The 20,710-nt window shown below is 49.9% G+C and overlaps 2 protein-coding genes and 1 long non-coding RNA gene across 3 annotated transcripts in view; all 3 read right to left on the bottom strand.

Moving 5' to 3' along the window:
* Positions 1–497: 497 nt before the first annotated feature.
* Positions 498–1,772, bottom strand: lsm8 (LSM8 homolog, U6 small nuclear RNA associated). Its single transcript, XM_084701611.1, has 4 exons — positions 1,618–1,772; positions 1,355–1,395; positions 946–1,073; positions 498–770 (listed from the first exon to the last, which is right to left on the bottom strand). The coding sequence occupies exons 1-4, from the start codon at positions 1,646–1,648 to the stop codon at positions 680–682; spliced, it is 291 nt and encodes a 96-aa protein (XP_084557737.1). The 5' UTR covers positions 1,649–1,772; the 3' UTR covers positions 498–679.
* Positions 1,773–3,009: 1,237 nt separating this feature from the next.
* Positions 3,010–6,120, bottom strand: LOC146276250 (uncharacterized). Its single transcript, XR_014762435.1, has 4 exons — positions 5,418–6,120; positions 4,163–4,242; positions 3,704–3,749; positions 3,010–3,474 (listed from the first exon to the last, which is right to left on the bottom strand). It is a non-coding gene; the product is annotated as an uncharacterized LOC146276250 (long non-coding RNA).
* Positions 6,121–8,733: 2,613 nt separating this feature from the next.
* The window catches only part of LOC146276249 (plexin-B2-like), a 38,905-nt gene continuing 26,928 nt past the window's right edge, over positions 8,734–20,710 (bottom strand). The window contains exons 9-37 of the mRNA XM_084701299.1: positions 20,542–20,653; positions 20,259–20,370; positions 19,944–20,045; positions 19,501–19,599; positions 19,201–19,288; positions 18,919–19,085; positions 18,670–18,818; positions 17,865–18,027; positions 17,513–17,649; positions 17,240–17,425; positions 17,020–17,131; positions 15,684–15,890; positions 15,399–15,581; positions 14,729–14,865; positions 14,451–14,551; positions 14,138–14,367; positions 13,847–14,028; positions 13,286–13,352; positions 12,966–13,112; positions 12,327–12,483; positions 12,137–12,237; positions 11,906–11,987; positions 11,567–11,715; positions 11,319–11,476; positions 11,092–11,239; positions 10,694–10,758; positions 10,412–10,487; positions 10,245–10,319; positions 8,734–10,149 (exon numbers count right to left, since the gene is read on the bottom strand). Of these exons, the coding sequence (XP_084557425.1) occupies positions 10,045–10,149; positions 10,245–10,319; positions 10,412–10,487; positions 10,694–10,758; positions 11,092–11,239; positions 11,319–11,476; positions 11,567–11,715; positions 11,906–11,987; positions 12,137–12,237; positions 12,327–12,483; positions 12,966–13,112; positions 13,286–13,352; positions 13,847–14,028; positions 14,138–14,367; positions 14,451–14,551; positions 14,729–14,865; positions 15,399–15,581; positions 15,684–15,890; positions 17,020–17,131; positions 17,240–17,425; positions 17,513–17,649; positions 17,865–18,027; positions 18,670–18,818; positions 18,919–19,085; positions 19,201–19,288; positions 19,501–19,599; positions 19,944–20,045; positions 20,259–20,370; positions 20,542–20,653 (3,797 nt within the window). The 3' untranslated portion in view covers positions 8,734–10,044. The remainder of the gene's footprint in view (positions 10,150–10,244; positions 10,320–10,411; positions 10,488–10,693; positions 10,759–11,091; positions 11,240–11,318; positions 11,477–11,566; positions 11,716–11,905; positions 11,988–12,136; positions 12,238–12,326; positions 12,484–12,965; positions 13,113–13,285; positions 13,353–13,846; positions 14,029–14,137; positions 14,368–14,450; positions 14,552–14,728; positions 14,866–15,398; positions 15,582–15,683; positions 15,891–17,019; positions 17,132–17,239; positions 17,426–17,512; positions 17,650–17,864; positions 18,028–18,669; positions 18,819–18,918; positions 19,086–19,200; positions 19,289–19,500; positions 19,600–19,943; positions 20,046–20,258; positions 20,371–20,541; positions 20,654–20,710) is intronic.

The raw sequence follows: 20,710 nt of genomic DNA, 5'->3' as shown, positions 1-20,710 counted from the left end.
ATGGAGAATAACGGTTGCTTCTTCAGGATTTAATTTGATAACTATTTGAGAAACGTATCTAGGTCCCAATAGAACCTTCACTTGGTCTGGACAGACTGAGGAGCGTTTCCCTGTACTACACTGAACTACTTCATACTGGAATACTGGTTGCGTGTAGATTAGATTGCTTCTTTCTAGAGCACTGGTTGAAAGGGTGTAAGGGACCAAAGCAGCAGAATCACAGAGCTCCATTCTCCAAACCCAATTCTTCTGGGATGCCTCAATTAAGGTGCTCTCCCGCCACCTAGTGGTGAAACATGAACATGACACCTGCCCACTGTACCCAACACCAGCATGGCCCTGCATGTGTTCCCCACAGAGACTCTTAACACTGACCTGGCAGCCTCCTGCCTTCTGCTGCCCCTCGCTGCTCCTCTCTGAGCATATGCTGGTTTGGGAATAATTTGAGTTAGTGAATATGGTGTGTGTGTGTGTGTGTGTAAGAATGCAATAAAACATCAATTTAAAGTTTTTAATAATAAAAAAAACAACTGAACAGTCTCATGAGTCTGACCTCAGAGAGATGAGAGGTGAGGGAGAGGGGTGACAGAGAAAGTGGAACTCTCAGCCACACACACACACACACACACACACACACACACACACACACACACACACACACAGTAGTGGCAGGGACAGGTTAGTGGGCTACTGAGTTCAGGGGCTCTGCTCTGATGTTGCCCAGGTCCAGATTGGAGTCTGTCTCCTCGTCAATCTCTCCAATCACAGCCCTGAAACACACAAACACCCTCAGTAACAAGACGACCACTTTTGACTTTAGCAAATTAACAATAAACTTGGAACTTTACAGAATCTTCTTGAACACTACTTGCATATCTGTAACATTATTACTGCTGAGGAGTCCTAGGTCGTCAGGGTTGGCGGTAAAGGTGAAAGGTCACTCACACGTTGTCTCCCCTGACAATGTAAAGGCCCAACACCACCTGCTCCACGCCCTGAGAGGAGCTGAATACTCGCTCGTGGCTCTCGTCCAGAATCAGGTTAATGGTCTGGTCAAAGCCCTTCAGCGTGCCCTACAAAACACACACAACGTTTTAGGCACGTTAGTTCAGATTAAGTACATTTCTGTTAGCTAGCGGACTACAACGCAACATGCACAACAACTAAAAAACAGGCGGTCTCAACTCCGAGTTGTGTGGACATTTGGAGGAGGAAGTAAAGTCTAAAGTTTGGGGTGTCAGTTTCATGTAACATAAACTGGAAAGCTATGTGTGCGGTGATGACGTTAAGATACTGAAGCTAGCTAGAGGCAGTGGTAACATAGCAACAAGGCTAGCAGCGCAACAACACTTACTACAATCATGCGTCCGTCAGACGTGATGATTGCAACCGTGCCTGAAACGAGAGTTAAGGAAACATTTGTTCAAGCGTTGAAGCTAGCACGAGATTATCGTGTATACATACGGTAGCTAATATAGCTACCGTTTGTGTGGATGGCTACTCATGTTTGGCTAGCAAGATAGCATGTCTCGCTAGCAGGCCAAAAAACACCGATCTAAACACAAAAGACTCGATTAAAACTCGTTATCCTCTCATGCGAGACCAAACAAAGGATACGGTTGATGTAGGTCTCAAGGGCGGTCGACATGTTTAATGAACGGTGCGCTACGTTCAAATTCGGCGGGGGTGGTTTAGCAGAAACAACAGATGAAAACAGGTATCAACTCTTGCATCGACACGCAGGACTTACGGCAACCAGACCTTACCAGAGGATTGTCGAGTTTACAATCGACGATGAACAGCAGTGTCATACAACGTTATGTCGTTATTCCCAGTTAATAAATCAACGAGCAGATGGACAATGGATTTCTGAAATAGTTTCTTGTCTGTTTTTATTGTTGTTGTATGTTACCTGTATGTTATATAACACTAAGACTACCATTACAAACGGGACAGTTAAAAATATTTTTTTTAAAGATTATAGACAAATTAAGGGATGATGTGGTTAATAGTTTCATCAATCCACAAATCAAGGATATGAGAGAGAGAGAGAGAGACAGGGAAATGCTAGTGGCCTTAGGGTGCTTGATTGCTGGTTGTAAAAGGTTACATTGCTGAGCGATTAGCATATTTATCCCTAGCTGCATGTAAATGTCACTATCAACCAGGTGTCACGGCTATAACGCACACAAACCTGCAGCTCAACATTTGTATAGGACGTCAGAAAATAAAGTGATTATTTACACACAGTAGGCCTACACATGGAACGCCTGAAAACGTACTTAATCTACTTAAGTAGATTTGTCTGGTTTCAGGACTTTACAATTTTTTAGTCACTACATTTTCTATACACAAAAATCAGTACATTTTCAAACCTGACTCGTTACTTAAGTTTGAATCTGTATTTGGTGGCATGATCAATATTACTTATTGTCATTGCACGCCTTTTTTCATTTCCTGCCTATTACGCACAACAAACGTAAGCTGGTCTATGAAGCTACCATGGAGCAAGAAGCTACCATGGAGCAAGAAGCTACCATGGAGCAAGAAGCTACCATGGAGCAAGGCAGAAGGCAACAAGAAAAAAAAGTTTTGAAAAAAACAAGACATTTCCTGTTGTGTGACCAAAAAAAATGACCATGGCCGAATATGAGGGAGATTGTCGGTGTCAACAAGGATTCCTAGCAAATGCACTGCGTGTCTATAGTGTCATTTTGAATTATTAGCTGCGTTCGACTTCATGAAGCGCCGGCTTCGCCTGCAGCCCGGCTGACTTGAAGCAGCCAATGGCATTCTCAGCTTCAAGGCAGCGCTGCATGAAGTCGAACACACCTACTGTATTAATATGTGAGGTCCAACAGGTAGTATTAATGACTGCTTTTTACTTCAGTATGTCAGAGCCCATACTTTTTAAACATGAGTATCTGTACTTCTACTTGATTGAAGGATGTGTGTACTTTTGCCATCTCTGCATCTAAGACAATAAACAAGATGTGTTCCACACAGAGCTACAGTACAGAAGGGCTTTATTGTGACAGTTGGACAGAAAAAATGCATCTGGCTTCTAGCGCCAAGTTCTCACTAAAACATATATATTTTCTGACTGCATTGCATACTGTGTAGCCTCCTACTGCTGATTGGCTGTCTGGGGGCCCTGAGCCGGTGGGGATGGATGGGGGGCTGGCAGCCGGTAAGGTAGCAGAGGTGGTTGGGAGAGCTGGTGTGGTCAGGTAGCAGAGGTGGTTGGAGGAGCTGGTGTGGGGAGGACTGTCACAGTCTCTAACCCTTCAGCTCAGTTCAGAAGTGATGAACAAAGAGTGACAACTGGAGTTTACAGTCAGTCTGTTCAGGTCTACTTCCTGTCCAGGTGATCTACTTCCCATGGCAGACTTGCATCCTGATCCCAGACCAGTCCTGACCTCATGACCTCAGGAGCTGACAGGTGATTGGCTCCCCCAGGATTCTACTGCTCCCCTGGAAGTCAGATCAGAGGAATTACACAGATCCATCCTTAAATCTCTCCTCTTCCCTCGCTCTTTCCCCTTCTACCTCTCTTCCCATTCCTTCTCCCTCCCCCCTCTCTCCTAGATGGGAGGTTAGTTAGTGTAGGATGACACAGTGACAAGCAACTCCTGTTCCTTCCTGTCGTGGTGACCATGCTACTTCCTGTCGTGGTTACGATGCATTTGGGACGCCAACCCACCTGAGCAGGTAGCAGCAGAACCGTTTGTTGTGGATTCACTTAGTGTCTGGGGAGGCAGGGAGGTGACGAACACACACACACACACACACAGCTTCATTAATATATAAGCATTACCCTCAAATAAACCTGCAACTCCAAGCAACTACTAAATCCCTCAGGAGACAATCATCACCTCCTTCTCAGTCCCTAAACACACACATATAATCTGCTGAGCAGCAGCTTGGAGAGGAACTTTACTCTGTCTCTCACTCTCTCTCTCCCTCTCTCATCCTCTTTCCTCTCTCTCCTCTCTCATGCTCCCTCCTGACCTCAGATTCCAGACAGGAAATTGAGAATTGGTTGTGTGTATATAAAAAGGGGGTAGAGAGAGAGAGGGAGAGAGAGAGAAAAGAGAGAGGGAGGGGAGGGTTGGACATTAATGTGGAGCGCAGCTGTGATGTCATGGGTGATGTCACATACCTGTGTGTGACGAGGGGAACAGCACAGCAGGTACACCACTAAGGTCAGCTGGGATCCCCACATACACACCACCATAGTTACTGTAACACACACACACACACCACCATAGTTACTGTAACACACACACACACACACCACCATAGTTACTGTAACACACACACACCACCATAGTCACTGTAACACACACACACACACCACCATAGGCACTGTAACACACACACACACACACACCACCATAGTCACTGTAACAAACACACACCTCATAGTCACTGTAACACACACACACCACCATAGTCACTGTAACACACACACCACCATAGTCACTGTAACAAACACACACCTCATAGTCACTGTAACACACACACACCACCATAGTCACTGTAACACACACACCACCATAGTCACTGTAACAAACACACACCTCATAGTCACTGTAACACACACACACCACCATAGTCACTGTAACACACACACCACCATAGTCACTGTAACAAACACACACCTCATAGTCACTGTAACACACACACACCACCATAGTCACTGTAACACACACACCACCATAGTCACTGTAACACACACACCACCATAGTCACTGTAACAAACACACACCACCATAGTCACTGTAACAAACACACACCACCATAGGCACTGTAACACACACACACACACCACCATAGTCACTGTAACAAACACACACCTCATAGTCACTGTAACACACACACACCACCATAGTCACTGTAACAAACACACCACCATAGTTACTGTAACACACACACACACACCACCATAGTCACTGTAACACACACACACCACCATAGTCACTGTAACAAACACACACCTCATAGTCACTGTAACACACACACACCACCATAGTCACTGTAACAAACACACACCACCATAGTCACTGTAACAAACACACACACCATAGTCACTGTAACACACACACCACCATAGTCACTGTAACACACACACCACCATAGTCACTGTAACACACACACCACCATAGTCACTGTAACAAACACACACACCATAGTCACTGTAACACACACACACCACCATAGTCACTGTAACACACACACACCACCATAGTCACTGTAACAAACACACCACCATAGTCACTGTAACAAACACACACTCCATAGTCACTGTAACACACACACACCACCATAGTCACTGTAACAAACACACACCACCATAGTCACTGTAACAAACACACACCATAGTCACTGTAACAAACACACCCACAGGAACTCACATCCTCCTCTCGTCCTCTGCAGAAGGTTCCTCCGTCCTGCAGATACACAAGTCAGCAGCAACACACACACACACACACACACACAACATCTCCCAGACGGTAAACAATTCAGTTTGTGCCAGCAGCCTTAATCAGTAATTCTAGGAAATTGTTCTTGGTATGTTATACCTACGTGTGTCTGTGCTCGGTTAGTCACCAGGTGTGTCTGTGCTCTGTTAGTCACCAGGTGTGTCTGTGCTCTGTCTTAGTCACCAGGTGTGTCTGTGCTCTGTTAGTCACCAGGTGTGTCTGTGCTCTGTTAGTCACCAGGTGTGTCTGTGCTCTGTTAGTCACCAGGTGTGTCTGTGCTCTGTCTTAGTCACCAGGTGTGTCTGTGCTCTGTTAGTCACCAGGTGTGTCTGTGCTCTGTTAGTCACCAGGTGTGTCTGTGCTCTGTCTTAGTCACCAGGTGTGTCTGTGCTCTGTTAGTCACCAGGTGTGTCTGTGCTCTGTTAGTCACCAGGTGTGTCTGTGCTCTGTCTTAATCACCAGGTGTGTCTGTGCTCTGTTAGTCACCAGGTGTGTCTGTGCTCTGTTAGTCACCAGGTGTGTCTGTGCTCTGTCTTAATCACCAGGTGTTTCTGTGCTCTGTTAGTCACCAGGTGTGTCTGTGCTCTGTCTTAGTCACCAGGTGTGTCTGTGCTTTCAGTGACTCATTGTACTGGTCCCAAAGGCAAACAAGGTGGAGTGTGTGTGTGTGTGACACACACACACACACACACACACAGACACGACAGAGAGACGAAAGGGAGTTTGTGAGTGAATTGGGGGGGAGTGAGAGAAAGGAAGAGAGAGTGCGTGTGTGTGTTAGTAATTGTTGGGTTAAACAGTGAGGTGGAAGAAATATTGCAAACTAGAGTTTTGGGAAGGGGGAGACCAGGGGCAGAAGTGCTGTAAATCTGTTTTAGGATAATAATCATTCAGTAACATGTTTATTACATTTACAGTAAATATTACTGTCTGAATATTACTGTAGAACAAACCTCTTTGATTATATTCATTATCCTCATTCTGTAGATTTAGTCAAATTTTCCCTGAATTGTCCATGGTTTGGTTTATAAATCAAGGATTTGGAACAGCAATGAAGTTGGATGTGAGAAGGACATGAGGACACGAGGGGACAGAAGCAGATACTCACTCTTCTTCTTTGGATGGTTCAGACTGACCTGAGAGAAAAACACAGCCTGGATTACAGACTATCACACACGCTCCATTTCCACACACACACTGCAGTTCTGAACCTGCTTTACTTCAGATGACTGTGTGTTTTATCTTCCTGTATCAACACAACCCTGCTGACAAACACTCTGACATGTAGATACACACACAGATACCCAGACTACTGTTGCAGGATATATATGTTTATACACAGTGTATACATATATTATTATACACACACACACACTATACATGTACAGATTTGGTATTATACCCTTAATATGTAAAGACTGAGTGTTCAGTATGCATGTGTCAGTGGAAACATATGGAGCAGATTAAATACTGACCATCTGCCTGACTGAGTAACACTGAATACATGAATTAAGCATTGTATCCATACAACACTCGCTTCTAGGAGATAACGTTTTTTAATTTCTAGAACTTTCTACAGCTTATCCCCTCCGCTGCTGCTGACACACATTCAACAAACTGCACACACACAAACCCTACAGACACACACCCTTCAGACACACACCCTACAGACACACACCCTTCAGACACACACCTTTCAGACACACACCCAACAGACACACACCTTTCAGACACACACCCTACAGACACACACCCTACAGACACACACCCAACAGACACACACCCTACAGACACACACCCAACAGACACACACCCTACAGACACACACCTTTCAGACACACACCTTTCAGACACACACCCTACAGACACACACCCTACAGACACACACCTTTCAGACACACACCCTACAGACACACACCCAACAGACACACACCCAACAGACACACACCCTACAGACACACACCCTACAGACACACACCTTTCAGACACACACCCTACAGACACACACCCAACAGACACACACCCAACAGACACACACCCAACAGACACACACCCAACAGACACACACCCTACACACTCTCACATTCTATGTCACTCTCTCACACACTCAATCTCACCTCCTCCAGTTGTGCTAGTTGCAGCGGAATTTCCACAACCCATCTCACGTCCAAATGGCAAGGTGCACAAACGACAGAATAAATATGAGAGAGAGAGAGACAGGGAGAGAAAAACAGGAGGGAAAGAGAGATAGAGAGAAACAGAGGGAGAGAGATGGGTAAGGGGAGTGTGAGTGGTAGATGAGAGAGGAAGGCAGAAGGAGAGGTAGTGTTGGGGAGTGAATGAAGAGATGGAAGGAGAGAGGAAGGAGGAGAGATGGCACAGTGTTCTTCCTCTAGCTGTGAGTCTGCTGGTGGAGGACACTAAAAGACAGGGAGGAGAGAGAATGAGAACGGGGGGGAGGAGGAAGAGAGGAAAGAGAGGAAGAGAAAAAGGGGGAGGAGAAAGGAAGAGAGGGGGAGGATGAGGGGTTGTGTGTGTTCATAGAGAAAACAGAGAACAAATATGAAATGCTTTGGCATTTCAGATATCTTAGAGTTAGAGTTAGAAAAAGAGAGAGGGAGGGAAAGAGAGGGAGAGCAAAAAAAAGTGTGAAGGTTGAGAAAGAGGAGGGGGGGGGGTTCCACCACCGCACTGGGGTTGCCCAGGTAACAAGACCACATGCATGAGGACTGCTTTATTTCCAAGAGGAAGGTACTATTCAGACATCTCACTCACACACTCACTCTCTCTATTACACACACTCCAACACGATAGGGTCAAAGGGACAGGAGGGGCTGTCATCTTCAATTAGGTCCAGAGGGAAAGTTCTGAAAGAATGGAACCCTAAAGGGAGACTGAGGAACAAGTGTGTGTGTGTGTGTGTAGGGGGAGTGTGTGTGTATATATATATAGCATGAGGTATACCCACTCATCTTCCAGTCCCCCGTCCTCAGGGCAGTACCTGCTGTCCAGCAGGGGGCAGGAGAGTCCCAGCAGCTAACACACAGCTGCTACAGCATCTCGGCTGTGTGTGTGTGTGTGTGTGTGTGTGTTTCTGGGTCTTGAATGATGTAGTTTCACCCACAGGCTGCCTGCTCAATATGTACCATGTCCTGCTGTGACCATGCCTTCAGCCAGAAGGTAGGGATGTGTGTGTGTGTCTCAGCTCCGACATTCAAATTCCTGTTGAATAACTGGCAAGAGGAAATATACTAACAATAAACTGTATTTAGGAGTGATTAGAAACATCCATTTGCATATTTAAAGATAATTCTTGGCGACAAATTTGTCAAAAAAGGATTTTAAAACATTTGACGTTTGACAACGGACAACAGAAAAGAAGCAGCATTTCACATTCTGATTCTTCTGTCAGAACCGTCAGTAATAATAATAATGTACCATCTGCAATAATGTACCACTGAACTACAGCTGTTATTGTAAGAGGACAGATCACCTGCTCTGCTCTTCCTTCTGGAAACGTCTGTCCACACACACACACACACACACACACATAACAGAACACGCACACACACACACGCACGCACACACAACGTGCTGGATGGAACCTCAGAGCAGTTCTTGTGTTCTGTGAGCAGACAGGTTCTAGGTTCCCTGCAGGGTGCAGAGAGCTGGGGAACATTCTAGAACAGGAGGAGGGGCACCATAGCAAGGACACTCTTGACAGCGGAACAGAAAAGGTAAATAAACATCTGAACAAAAAGCTACTAAAACAGAGTTATGTTTCTCTTATCTGGGATTAAGCACAAACTTGGAAACATTACAAATGGCAGCCAGCCAGTAGCAATGCAAGGCGATTATACACAGGAAGCAACCAATTATTAACAGGAAATGAGTCATCAGAACACCCTGCTTCACCAACTCTCTTCAAGACAAGCTGAAGATCCAGTTCATACATCATTCATCCATTCAAAAATAATTTCATTTTATCGTGTAAAGCCTGCACCATAAAAATATGATGTACAAACCAAAGCTAGTCAGTGTACAGAGAGGATTAGACAGGTGATTATCAGTGAGTAGATATTGACCCTGGTGTGCAGTCCTGTCTGGATAAAGCCAAGCAACAGAAAGAAGAATCAAGGTTCTTTGTTATCGGTCAGTTCATAGTTGTCTCTTCCTACTGAGCATGTCCATGATTGGTCAGTGGTGTACCGTAGTGGCTGTTGATTGGTTTAGAGCCTGTTAGCTTCCGCTCTGCTCGGTGAGTCTGTCCTCTGGTGTTCCAATCAGAGAGTAGAGAGGGAGAGGAGGGGCTAGGGAGGAAGACAGACAGTCAGAGAGAGAGGCTGGACTAGCTTCTTAGAGCTGACTGTATGAAACCATGATTCAGTCCAGGCTCCTCCCCCTCACATCCAGAGGAGGAAATATGTCAACTTCCTGCAGGGCCATGAGTCCACAACCAATCAGAAGTCTAACACCAGTCCCAAATCTGCATATCCCGTCTCCAGTCCTCCTTATATGGTCGGTGGCCCCTCCCCCTGCACCAGCCGGAGATGAAAGGTTAAAGGTCGGTGACCTTGTTCTCAAGGGCGGCGGCGATCTGCTGCAGACGCACAGTCAGTTGTTTGCTCTGGGCTGCAGGGTCCTCTTCCAGGGATTGGATGATCTAGGAGGAAGAGGCGGAGTTATACAGTGTACCATAATACGGTGTAGTACACCTCAGTACAGGGTAGTAGCTTGGTAGTCGTGTAGGGAACCTACCCCATCATAGTACTTGCTGGCGTACTGGTAGAGCTGGTGCAAGGCCACCTGGGTGTTCAGCTCATCTGTGTGTTGCTGGAGAGGAGGGAGAGGATTAGGGAATCACTCCGATTAACAGCCACAGGCCTTTCTTTCGTCCGACACACACACACACACACACTCCTCACCCTGGAGACTTCTGCCAGGTGCGTGTTCATGTCCTGGTCGCTCACCGGCACCATCTGTCTGATGCCCCTGTAGTAACTGAGGAGAGACAGAGTCAGGGGTCAGGCCTACATTCTAACTGCAAGTCAACCAAACTACCAGCTTCTACAGTGAGAGACCGCTATACAATGTACTGCATCTCTGTATCTAGAATGTTCTGCTTTTCTGCATCTGGAGTGGTCAGTCCAAGAGTAGAGAAGGTTGTGATAACCGTGGAAACTCCAGACCCTCAGAGGACAACTTACTCATCCACCATCTTCTTATAAGTGGAGATCTCCTTGGCATAGAGCAGCTTATTACTGGGAGACTCCTGGAGGGAGGGACAAGATGGTCTAGAGTCAGACAGTACATCAGTGTGAACCCTCATCACCCTGACCCCTGCCCTCCCTGACCCCTCACCCCCCTTCACCCCCCTGACCCCTCACCCCCCTGCCCCCTCACCCCGCTGACCCCTCACCCCTCAGCCCCCTCACCCTCCTGCCCCTCACCCCCCTGTCCCCTCACCGCCCTGACCCCTCACCCCCCCCTCACCCTCCTGCCCCCCCACCCCCTCACCCTCTCACCCCCCTGTCCCCTCACCGCCCTGACCCCTCACCCCCCTGCCCCCTCACCCCCCTGCCCCCTCACCCCCCTGCCCCCTCACCCTGCTCAGCTTGTGCTCTGTCTTGGTGCAGGCGTCCATGAAGGTCTGAGCGATGACGTGCAGCGAAGCATCCACCACCTCGCCCACCTGCACGTCCAGGATGAAGTGAGGACTCTTCAGGATGTTCACCCAGAACCTCAGGGGCAGGCTGGGGGGACAAGCTGCAAGCTCACCCTCTGCTATGTGCATGTTTGTCTGCAGGTGTGTGTGCAGGTGTGTGTGTGTACCTGTTGGTCTTCCAGATGTGGACGGCGTCTTCCTCCACGTCATGTTTCAGCGCCTGCTCGTCTAGGAAGTCGAAGAAGTACTTGACAGCAGGAGGCACCACCGAACCAGAGCACAACACGCTCCTGAAGAAGTCATCCACAAACTGCTGCAGCGTTCCCTGCAACACACACACACACACACGACAGCATCAGAAGTCTGCGTACACACACACACACACACACACACACACAGACCCCCCCCAGGGTACCTTGACAGACAGCAGTCTGGTCAGGTAGATCTCGGTGATGGCCTTGGTCAGGGCCTTGTCCTTCAGACTGCCTCTCTTCTTCCCCTCATCCAGCTCCTCTGCTGGTCGTACCAGGTGGAAGACCCTCTCATCCTCCAGGAGGGCGTTCCCTGGACACACACACACACACACACACACACACACACACACACACAGGTGAACCAAGCTGGTTAATAATTAAACAAACCCATCTGATTCAAGGTTAGACAGCTAGTTTGTTTGTTTGTAGTGTAGTAGCTCTGTGCGTGTGTGAGTGTGTGTGTGTAGTGTGTTAGCTCTGGTGTGGTGACCCAGACTTACTCTCTTCAGGGCTGTCCTGGTGCTGGTTGAAGGGGAGCGTGTGCAGCACTGTGGACAGAACCAAGGTAGCGTTGTCTCTCACCTAGACACACACACACACACACACACACAAAGACACACACACAGAGACGCACACATGCACATAAGCTACCGACCCCATCTTCAAAGCCCACCAGTGTGCTCACAGACGATAGGTTTGGGGTGTGATTGACAGGTGTGGCAGCCACTCACGTTGTAGTGTGCCAGCGTGTTGACCCTCTTCCAGCGGCCCTCCTTCTGGGAGGTCAGGTCCAGGTCAGACAGGATCTGCCCTGTGGAGCCAGGGCGCCACTCTGAGGACGGGAGGGGCATTACATCTGTTACATCCTACACTGTGTGTGTGTCTGTCAGAGTGTGTGTGTGTGTGTGTGTCCGGCCTCACCCAGAGCCACTGTCTCCACCCTGGGTCTCTGGGAGTAGGGCATGTTCCTGTACACCTGCTCGATCACCTTCTCCTTCACTTGGGTGACGGAGTCACAGCTCAGCACCTTGACCGGGGTCACGTCCGGACCCTCCCCGTGCACCAGGACCTGCAGCGTCTGAGAGGACACACAGCTGCCAATCATCATATAGTCCTACTGTGCGTAGCCTGCTAGCTGTGCGTAGCCTGCTAGCTGTGCGTAGCCTGCTAGCTGTGCGTAGCCTGCTAGCTGTGCGTAGCCTGCTAGCTGTGCGTAGCCTGCTAGCTGTGCGTAGCCTGCTAGCTGTGCGTAGCCTGCTAGCTGTGCGTAGCCTGCTAGCTGTGCGTAGCCTGCTAGCTGTGCCTAGTTGTGCTAGCTCTGCCAAGCTGTGCCTAGCTGTGCTTAGCCCACAAATGTTTTGGGGCGTTGATCATGATCATAGTGACCTATAGTGCATAGTGACCTATGCACTTTTGTAAAGCGCTCTCTTGGAAGTTGCTTTGGATAAAAGCGTCTGCTAAATGAATAAATGTAGGGTGCTAGATGTGTGTAGCGTGATAGCTGTGCGTAGCGTGCTAGCTGTGCGTAGCGTGCTAGCTGTGCGTAGAGTGCTAGCCCACCAGGGTGCTGTACTCCACGTCGTCCCCCAGCAGGCCTGTGTCGTTCAGGGTGTACTTGGCCTTCTTCAGCCGGGCATCCACAGGGCCCTTCTCCACCTGGTGCTTTATAGCCTTGAAGAGCTTGTACAGAGGCTCTCCAGCAGTGTCCTGCACAAAGAGTACACACACTTTGTTAACAGGGTTCTCTCCCATCTCTCTCTCTCCCTTCTCTCTCTCCCATCTCTCTCTCCAATCTGATGAGGAAGACTGAAGATGAGAAGGGGAGAGAGAGGGAAGGGGGAGAGGGGGAGAGAGGGGGGAGGTGGAGGATAGATTGTTACCCTGAGGAACTGGTAGAGGCAGATGGCCATCCAGTTAGACAGCATCCTCTCCACCACTGTCTCAGACCTACACACACACACACACACACACACACACACACACACACACACACACACACACACACACACACACACACATACACACACACACACACACACACGGTTGTAGTATAACCAGCGATGGGAAGTAGATTGTACTAAAGTAGATTTTTCTAGTATCAGTACTTTATAATGTATATAATTTTCTAACATGAATATCATTTTCTGACATTTAACTTTCACTCCTTAAATTGTAACACAAATATCTGTACTTTTTACTTCTTACATTTTCAAGCCAGGCTCGTTACTTTTGTTTTATTCTATTCGATCAATATTATTTCTTGTCATTGCGTGCCTCTTTTCATCACGTGCAACAAACGTAAGATAGTAAAAAGCAACCATGAAAAAAACAAAAAAACTTTGCATTGATGATTACTTGAGTACTTTTGCCATCTGAGTATACCTCTGTGTGTGTATACATACAGTATATATCCCCGTGAGTGAGTGAGCATGTGTGCTCACCTGCGCAGCATCAGTTTGGGGTTTCTGCTGGTGACGTGCTGGTCCATCAGCTCCAGCAGCAGAGTTCTCATGATGTCAGTGTAGTACTCCAGCTTCCCATGCAGCGCCACCGTGAGGAGGGAGGCCAGGTACACACGCGCACGCGGCCCAAAGTCAGGCTGCCCCTCCAGGGTTCGAATGAACTGAGGGGACAGAAACACCACAAACAGAGTCAGAAACACCACAACAAGGTCAGAAACACCACAAACAGCTCCTGTCAGACAGGCAGGCAGACAGACAGACAGGCTTTACATTGATGAGGAAGGTCTTGCTGTTCAGCAGGTTGGAGAACTGGTTGAGGGCCTGGGACACAATGGCCCTGCGGGATTCTGGGATATCGAGTCTCCCTGTGATCATGACGTCGTTGGTGCCGTCCTCAGACGGCAGGAAGAAGTTGCGGTCGGTGTAGTTCTTGTAGTCCAGGAAGGGGATCCGTGCCTCGCTGAGGTCACTAGTGTGGTCCTCCATCTCTATCATCAGGTCTGGAGAGGGGGGGGGGGGCAGAGAGAGAGTCAGACATTGTGACAGAGAGAGAGAGATAGAGAGGAGAAGAGCGAGTTCTCACCAGTGAACTCCTTCTTGCAGCGATCTCTTACACTCTCCTCCAGGTTCTCCAGCTGGTGCCTCACCTTCTCATACTCTCTCTCTGCCTGCTGGCTTTTCCTCCTACACACACACACACACACACACACACACACACACACACACACACACACACACACACACACACACACACACACACACACATCAGTACAAGCTTCAGGCAGAGGTGCATGCTGGGAGCTGTAATGTGTACCTGTAGCAGTAGACAAAGAGGTGCATGCTGGGAGCTGTAATGTGTACCTGTAGCAGTAGACGGACACAGCGATGAAGAGCAGCATTGGCAGGATGACTCCAGGGATGATGACAGCCAGAGGAACCTCGTACTTCCTCTCATACTGGACAAGCCCCACCACCCACACACCCTGACCAAACTGGATCTGGACGGGAGGAAGATCATCAGGCAGTTAAAGAAGATGTCCGTCCCTCCCCTCCCTTCCCTTCCCCCCTCTCCTTCCCTCCCTCCCCTCCCCCTCCCCTTCCCTCTCCTTCCTTCCCTCCCTCCCCCTCCCCTCCCCTCCCCTCCCCTCCCCCTCCCTCTCCTTCCCTCCTTCCCTCCCTCCCTCCCTCCCCCTCCCCCCCCCTCCCCTCCCCTCCCCTCCCCTCCCCTCCCCTCCCCTCCCCTCCCCTCCCCTCCCCTCCCCTCCCCTCCCCTCCCCTCCCCTCCCCTCTCCTTCCCCCTCCCTCCCTCCCTCCCTCCCTCCCTCCCTCCCCCTCCTCCCTCCCTCCCCCCTCTCCTTCCCTCTCCTCCCTCCCCCCTCTCCTTCCCTCTCCTCCCTCCCCCCTCCCCTCCCCTTTCCTCCCTCCCCCCTCTCCTTCCTCCTTCTCTCCTTCCCTCTCCCCCCTCCCCTCTCCTCCCTCCCCCCTCCCCTCTCCTCCCTCCCCCCTCCCCTCCTCTCCCCTCCCCTCTCACCCTCAGCTCCAGGGGGTCAGTAGAGGAGGTGTCTCTGCGTTGCAGCCTGGAGCTGTTCCTGAGTTGGGAGGACGGAGCCTCCAGGAAGATCTTATCGTCCTGAAGGATGGTCACATGACACGAGACGTTCCCTACAAACGCCTGGGCCTCCTTCACCGTCATGGCCCTGCTGAAGCCCCGCCCCTGGGGGGAGGAGGAGGGGGAGATCAGGCGGGGGACCAGAAGAGCACGAAACAAGTGGATAAAGAATCCTTCCCCTCCCCTTCCTCTCTCCCCCCTGGTTACCGTGACGTTGATGATGCTGGCCTCTGTGATGATGTTCTTGTCCAGCTTGTTGAAGGTGGGGTCTGGGTGGTACTCAAAGCTCTTTAGCTCCAGTGCCTCTCTGTCCAGCTGCAGGAAGGTGACAAAGCCCTGCTCAGCGGGGCCCCTCACAAGTGGGGAGAGGAACTGCAGGACCGTGTCGTTTTTACTGAGGAAGTCCTGGGAAAACTGGGGGGAGGAGGGAGTGGTAGAGAAGGAGAGGGAGAAAGACATGGACCAGAGAGAGAGAGAGAGAGAGATTCAAACACATGACTGAAATGTAAACTCAAATTGCCCCCATAATCCTTTCAAAAATAAATCCCCACACACACAGTTTTTCAAAACGTTTTTTAGTAGTGTATTTTTTCAACCTTTAAAAAAATTAAACATTGTATCAAATATGTATTCAACCTTTCGAAATGGAAAGTATTTTTTGAAACTTTTTGTCCAAAAAGAATTCTGTACTTTTGTAACTTTTTTTGAATGTATTTTTTCAATCAGGAGATTGATTGGAAAAATATCAAATAATGTTTCGACATTGAAAAAGTATTTTTTCAAAACTTCTTTTATTTGTTGCCTTCTGCCTTGTCCATGGTCATTTTGTAGACTAGATTACGTCTGTTGTGTGTGATGCCCAGAAATAAAGGTGCACGACGACAATAAATAATATTGATCCTTCCACCAAGTACACATTAAAACTAAAGTAACGAGCCTGGCTTGAAAATGTAAGAAGTAGAAAGTTCAGATATTTGTCAAAAAAAATGTAAGGGGCGAAAGTAAAAAGTTGTCCGAAAAATAAATAGTGAAGTACTGATACCAGAAGAATCTACTACACAAGTATTAGTACTTATTTCATTCCTGTCTCTGCCCCACCCCCTCCTAACACACACACACCACTACCCCACCCAGCACACACACACACACACACACACACCACTCCCCCACCCAGCACACACACACCACTACCCCACTCAGCACACACACACACACACACACACACACACCACTCCCCCACCCAGCACACACACACACACACACACACACACACCACTACCCCACCCAGCACACACACACACCAGTCCCCCACCCAGCACACACACACACACACCACTACCCCACCCAGCACACACACACCACTACCCCACCCAGCACACACACACACACACACACACACACACCACTCCCCCACCCAGCACACACACACACACACACACACACACACCACTACCCCACCCAGCACACACACACCACTACCCCACCCAGCACACACACACCACTACCCCACCCAGCACACACACACACACACCAGAGGACCCACCTCTGCAGTAGTGGTGTTGTACACTTCCTCGTCAGTAGAGGGCAGCACTGTCATGGTGGCTCTCTGGATCAGGTCAAATCCTGACCCCTGAACCACGACCCTCCTGCCCCCACTGGAACACACACACAGTAGAATTAAATCAATTCATCAATCAGCCAGTCTAGCATGAGATCAGTCAGGAAGGGGCGTGTCCAGTCCAGACTCTGCCCAGCTGCCTCACCAGTGGAAGCTGCTTTTGGGGTTGTAGTCTGTGACCTTGGGGTTGTCCCAGTACCGGAAGTGATGACCTGGGACCTCCCTGGAGGTGTTCCGGCCGTAGCTCACGATGACGGGTAAGGGAGGGGAGGGCAGCTTCTGGCCCGCATACGCCCCTGTCCGACAGGTGAGCTGACTCCCAAACGACAAGCTGGGGGAGGGGGGAGGGGGTGCAGGTGAGTTGGACAGTCCAATCAGCGAGACGTACTTCCCCAGATATTCCCCATCATGCCCTTACATTGGGCAGGGCACGCCCCCCACGGTGATGGTGACATCATCTCTAGTGGCCGTGTCCAGGCTGGTGCCTGTGATGGTGATCACCGTGCCTCCTGCTGCCGGGCCTTGCTCAGGGTGCACCGAGGAGGGGGCCGGGTCCTGCACACACACACACACGTTGATGGGTATGGGAAATGTAAGAAGCTTTTTAAGAATTATCAACTTAATGCAACAAATTAACCTCTGTCTCTCTCTCTCTCTGCCTTCATTCCTTGGGGAGAGCCAGGATTTAGAGCACTTAGACAGTTTGCCAAATGATCACACGAGAGAGAGAGAGAGAGAGAGAGAGAGAGGTATGTGAGAGCAGCTCTTACCCTGTAAGTGAAGACGACCTGTGACCTGCCCCAGCGCCCCCCCTCCACCTCCACCTCCACCTCCCCCTCCCTGCCTTGAGGGGGGTCTTCAGGGGGGGGCAGGTCTGCTGGGGGGGGCAGGGCAGGGGCGGGGGGCCATGCCGGACCTACCTCGCACACCACACTGAGGGGAGCAGGGACACACCACCATGTCACACACACACCACCATGTCACACACACACCACCATGTCACACACACACACCACCATGTCACACACACACCACCATGTCACACACACACACACCACCATGTCACACACACACACCACCATGTCACACACACACACCACCATGTCACACACACACCACCATGTCACACACACACACCACCATGTCACACACACACACCACCATGTCACACACACACCACCATGTCACACACACACACCACCATGTCACACACACACACCACCATGTCACACACACACACCACCATGTCACACACACACACACACACACCACCATGTCACACACACACACCACCATGTCACACACACACCACCATGTCACACACACACCACCATGTCACACACACACACCACCATGTCACACACACACACAGTCACCACTGGGAGTTTTTCCTTGTTTTCCTTGAGGGTTTAGGTTGGTTGAGGGGCAGTTCTATGGGCGTATGTGAAGCCCTCTGTGACATGCTTGCGTGTAAAAAGGGCTATACAAATACATTTGATGGATTGATTAGACAGGAGCAGGGACACACAACCATGTCACACACACAGTCACCATACACACTCCCTCCCAGCTGACCTGGTGGAGACTGAGTATCTGTCCTCCAGGTGAACACACTCCACCCCCGCCACAGTGACCCTCCTCACGTCCCCCGCCCTCACCCCCAGGTTGCTCCCCCGCAGGGTGAGGGAGATCCCACCAGCCAGCGGCCCGAACAGGGGGGAGATCTGGAGGGGGAGGATCATACACATAGATTTGATTAGATTGATGGTTAATCATAGCACCTTGAGGTGTGTGTGTGTGTGTGTGAGAGTGTGTGTGTCTTACTCCAGTGATGGTGGGGCTGGGGCAGGTGGGGGGCTCCAGGGAGGAGGGGCAGAGCAGGGTGTGTGTGCAGGTCCTGGAGGAGGGGCACCACACACACTGGAACCTGGGCTCAGCGCTCCTGCACAGGCTGCAGTCCTCACGGCCCACAGAGCAGTTATACACAACCACTACACACAGAGAGAAGGAGGCGTGTGTGTGTGGGGGGGCTTGTGTTGTGTGTGTATAGTCTGTGTGTATAGTATGTGTGCGTGTGCATGCGTGTGTGTGTGTGTAGATTCCTACCTGTCAGTGTGCTGTCCACCCTCCTCTCTGTGGAGCTGTCTTTGATGTGGAACGACACGTTTACCTCCTGCTGTTTGTCATAGGTAAACTGAACACACACACATCATTAAAAAGAGAAGGATAATCAGGAACAATTTCAGAGTGATATGGACTCAGATAGAGAAGATGGACTGAAAATATATAGAAGATAAGAGGTATTTAGAAAAGAGAAAAAGACAGAAGAGAGAGGTGTTGAAAGGAGAGGGAGGGAGGGATTGAGAGAGCGAGAGAGATTGAGAGAGAGAGGGGTTAGGTGTGTACCTTGTAGCCACTGAAGGATCCCTGGTTCGAGTCCTCATCAAACACCACATCCTCCTCCACCTGCTGCATCAGCTCAGTCCCAATCCTGAACCGTCGACCCTGGGGGGAGCGGGACGAGTCAGAGGGGGAGAGGGAGGAGTCAGACAGTCTACCCAGAGAGGGAGGAGTCAGACAGTCTACCCAGAGAGGGAGGAGTCAGACAGTCTACCCAGAGAGGGAGGAGTCTACCCAGAGGGGGAGGAGTCAACTATCTACCCAGACTAGATGTGAAACACGTTGACAAGGTGGTTACCAAAACACCTCTGGTTGATCAGAGAATGTCTGGCACAGCTCTCCTCGTGAAGAACCAGAGAGAGGCTGAACACCACACCACAGAAGAAGACAACCCAGGAAGTAACCCCAGGAAGTTAAGGCAGAGATACAGGAAGTGAGTGGTGTCTGACCGTGTAGCTGTCCAGGTTCCTGCCCTGGAAGCGGAGGGGAACCCGCAGGCCCACCGGGAGCAGTTGAGGGTCTGGGCTCTCAAACTGGGGACAGCTGTCCTTCTGGAGAGAGAACTCACTTCAGCACCAGGTCACTGATGGCTTTGGCTTACTTCCAATTAAAACCAGGTTTGTACCAAGTTAACACCAGTGTTACTACAGATCATGAAGTCACAGGTTCATTAGCTTTGGATAGAATAATCTGCTAAAGGAATACTGCATGATGACAACATGAATGAGGTTGTTTAGGGCAGGTTGCCTGTGGCCCCTCCTCACCTGCAGAGGTTTGATGACGTGAGCACCTCCTTCTGCCTCGCTGCTGTCACTGCACACATGATCACGGCTGTTCCACTGGCAGCCCCACTCACTGGTCACGCACGAAATACACCTGCACGGCCAATCACAGAGCAGGGGCAGGACATCACGGGGAGGACTAGCCAATGAGAGTGGAGAGCTGACAGGGAACTGATCCAGCTAACAGCACTAACCCGGCGCTAACCCGGCGCTAACCCGGCGAGCTTCTGTACTGGTCAGGCGTCGGACAGGAAGTGGTACTCACGGAGTGTTCTGGGACTTCCTGGTGGTGGCGGCGCAGCTGTAGAAAAGGTACTCTCCAGACGTCACCGTGATGCTCCCGTTAACCAGGACCGTGACCGGTACCGCCACAAAGTCTGCACGCAGCACAGGGATTGGTTGATTGAAAACCTGACAAGCAATTAACAAATCAA

The sequence above is a fragment of the Hypomesus nipponensis genome, chromosome 7 (genome assembly GCF_054491055.1).
Source record: "Hypomesus nipponensis isolate SF chromosome 7, ASM5449105v1, whole genome shotgun sequence".
Taxonomy (NCBI): Eukaryota; Metazoa; Chordata; class Actinopteri; order Osmeriformes; family Osmeridae; genus Hypomesus; species Hypomesus nipponensis.
This window is presented reverse-complemented; position numbering and strand designations above follow the sequence as displayed.

Bases quoted from the DNA above. Each gene is read 5' to 3' on its own strand.
- lsm8 (XM_084701611.1), bottom strand. From the start codon at position 1,648: ATGTCGACCGCCCTTGAGACCTACATCAACC. The intron at 1,396-1,617 runs GTATCCTTTGTT...CTCTCGTTTCAG, and splicing joins CCTTGAGACCTACATCAACC to GCACGGTTGCAATCATCACG. The intron at 771-945 runs GTGAGTGACCTT...TGTGTGTTTCAG, and splicing joins ATTGTCAGGGGAGACAACGT to GGCTGTGATTGGAGAGATTG.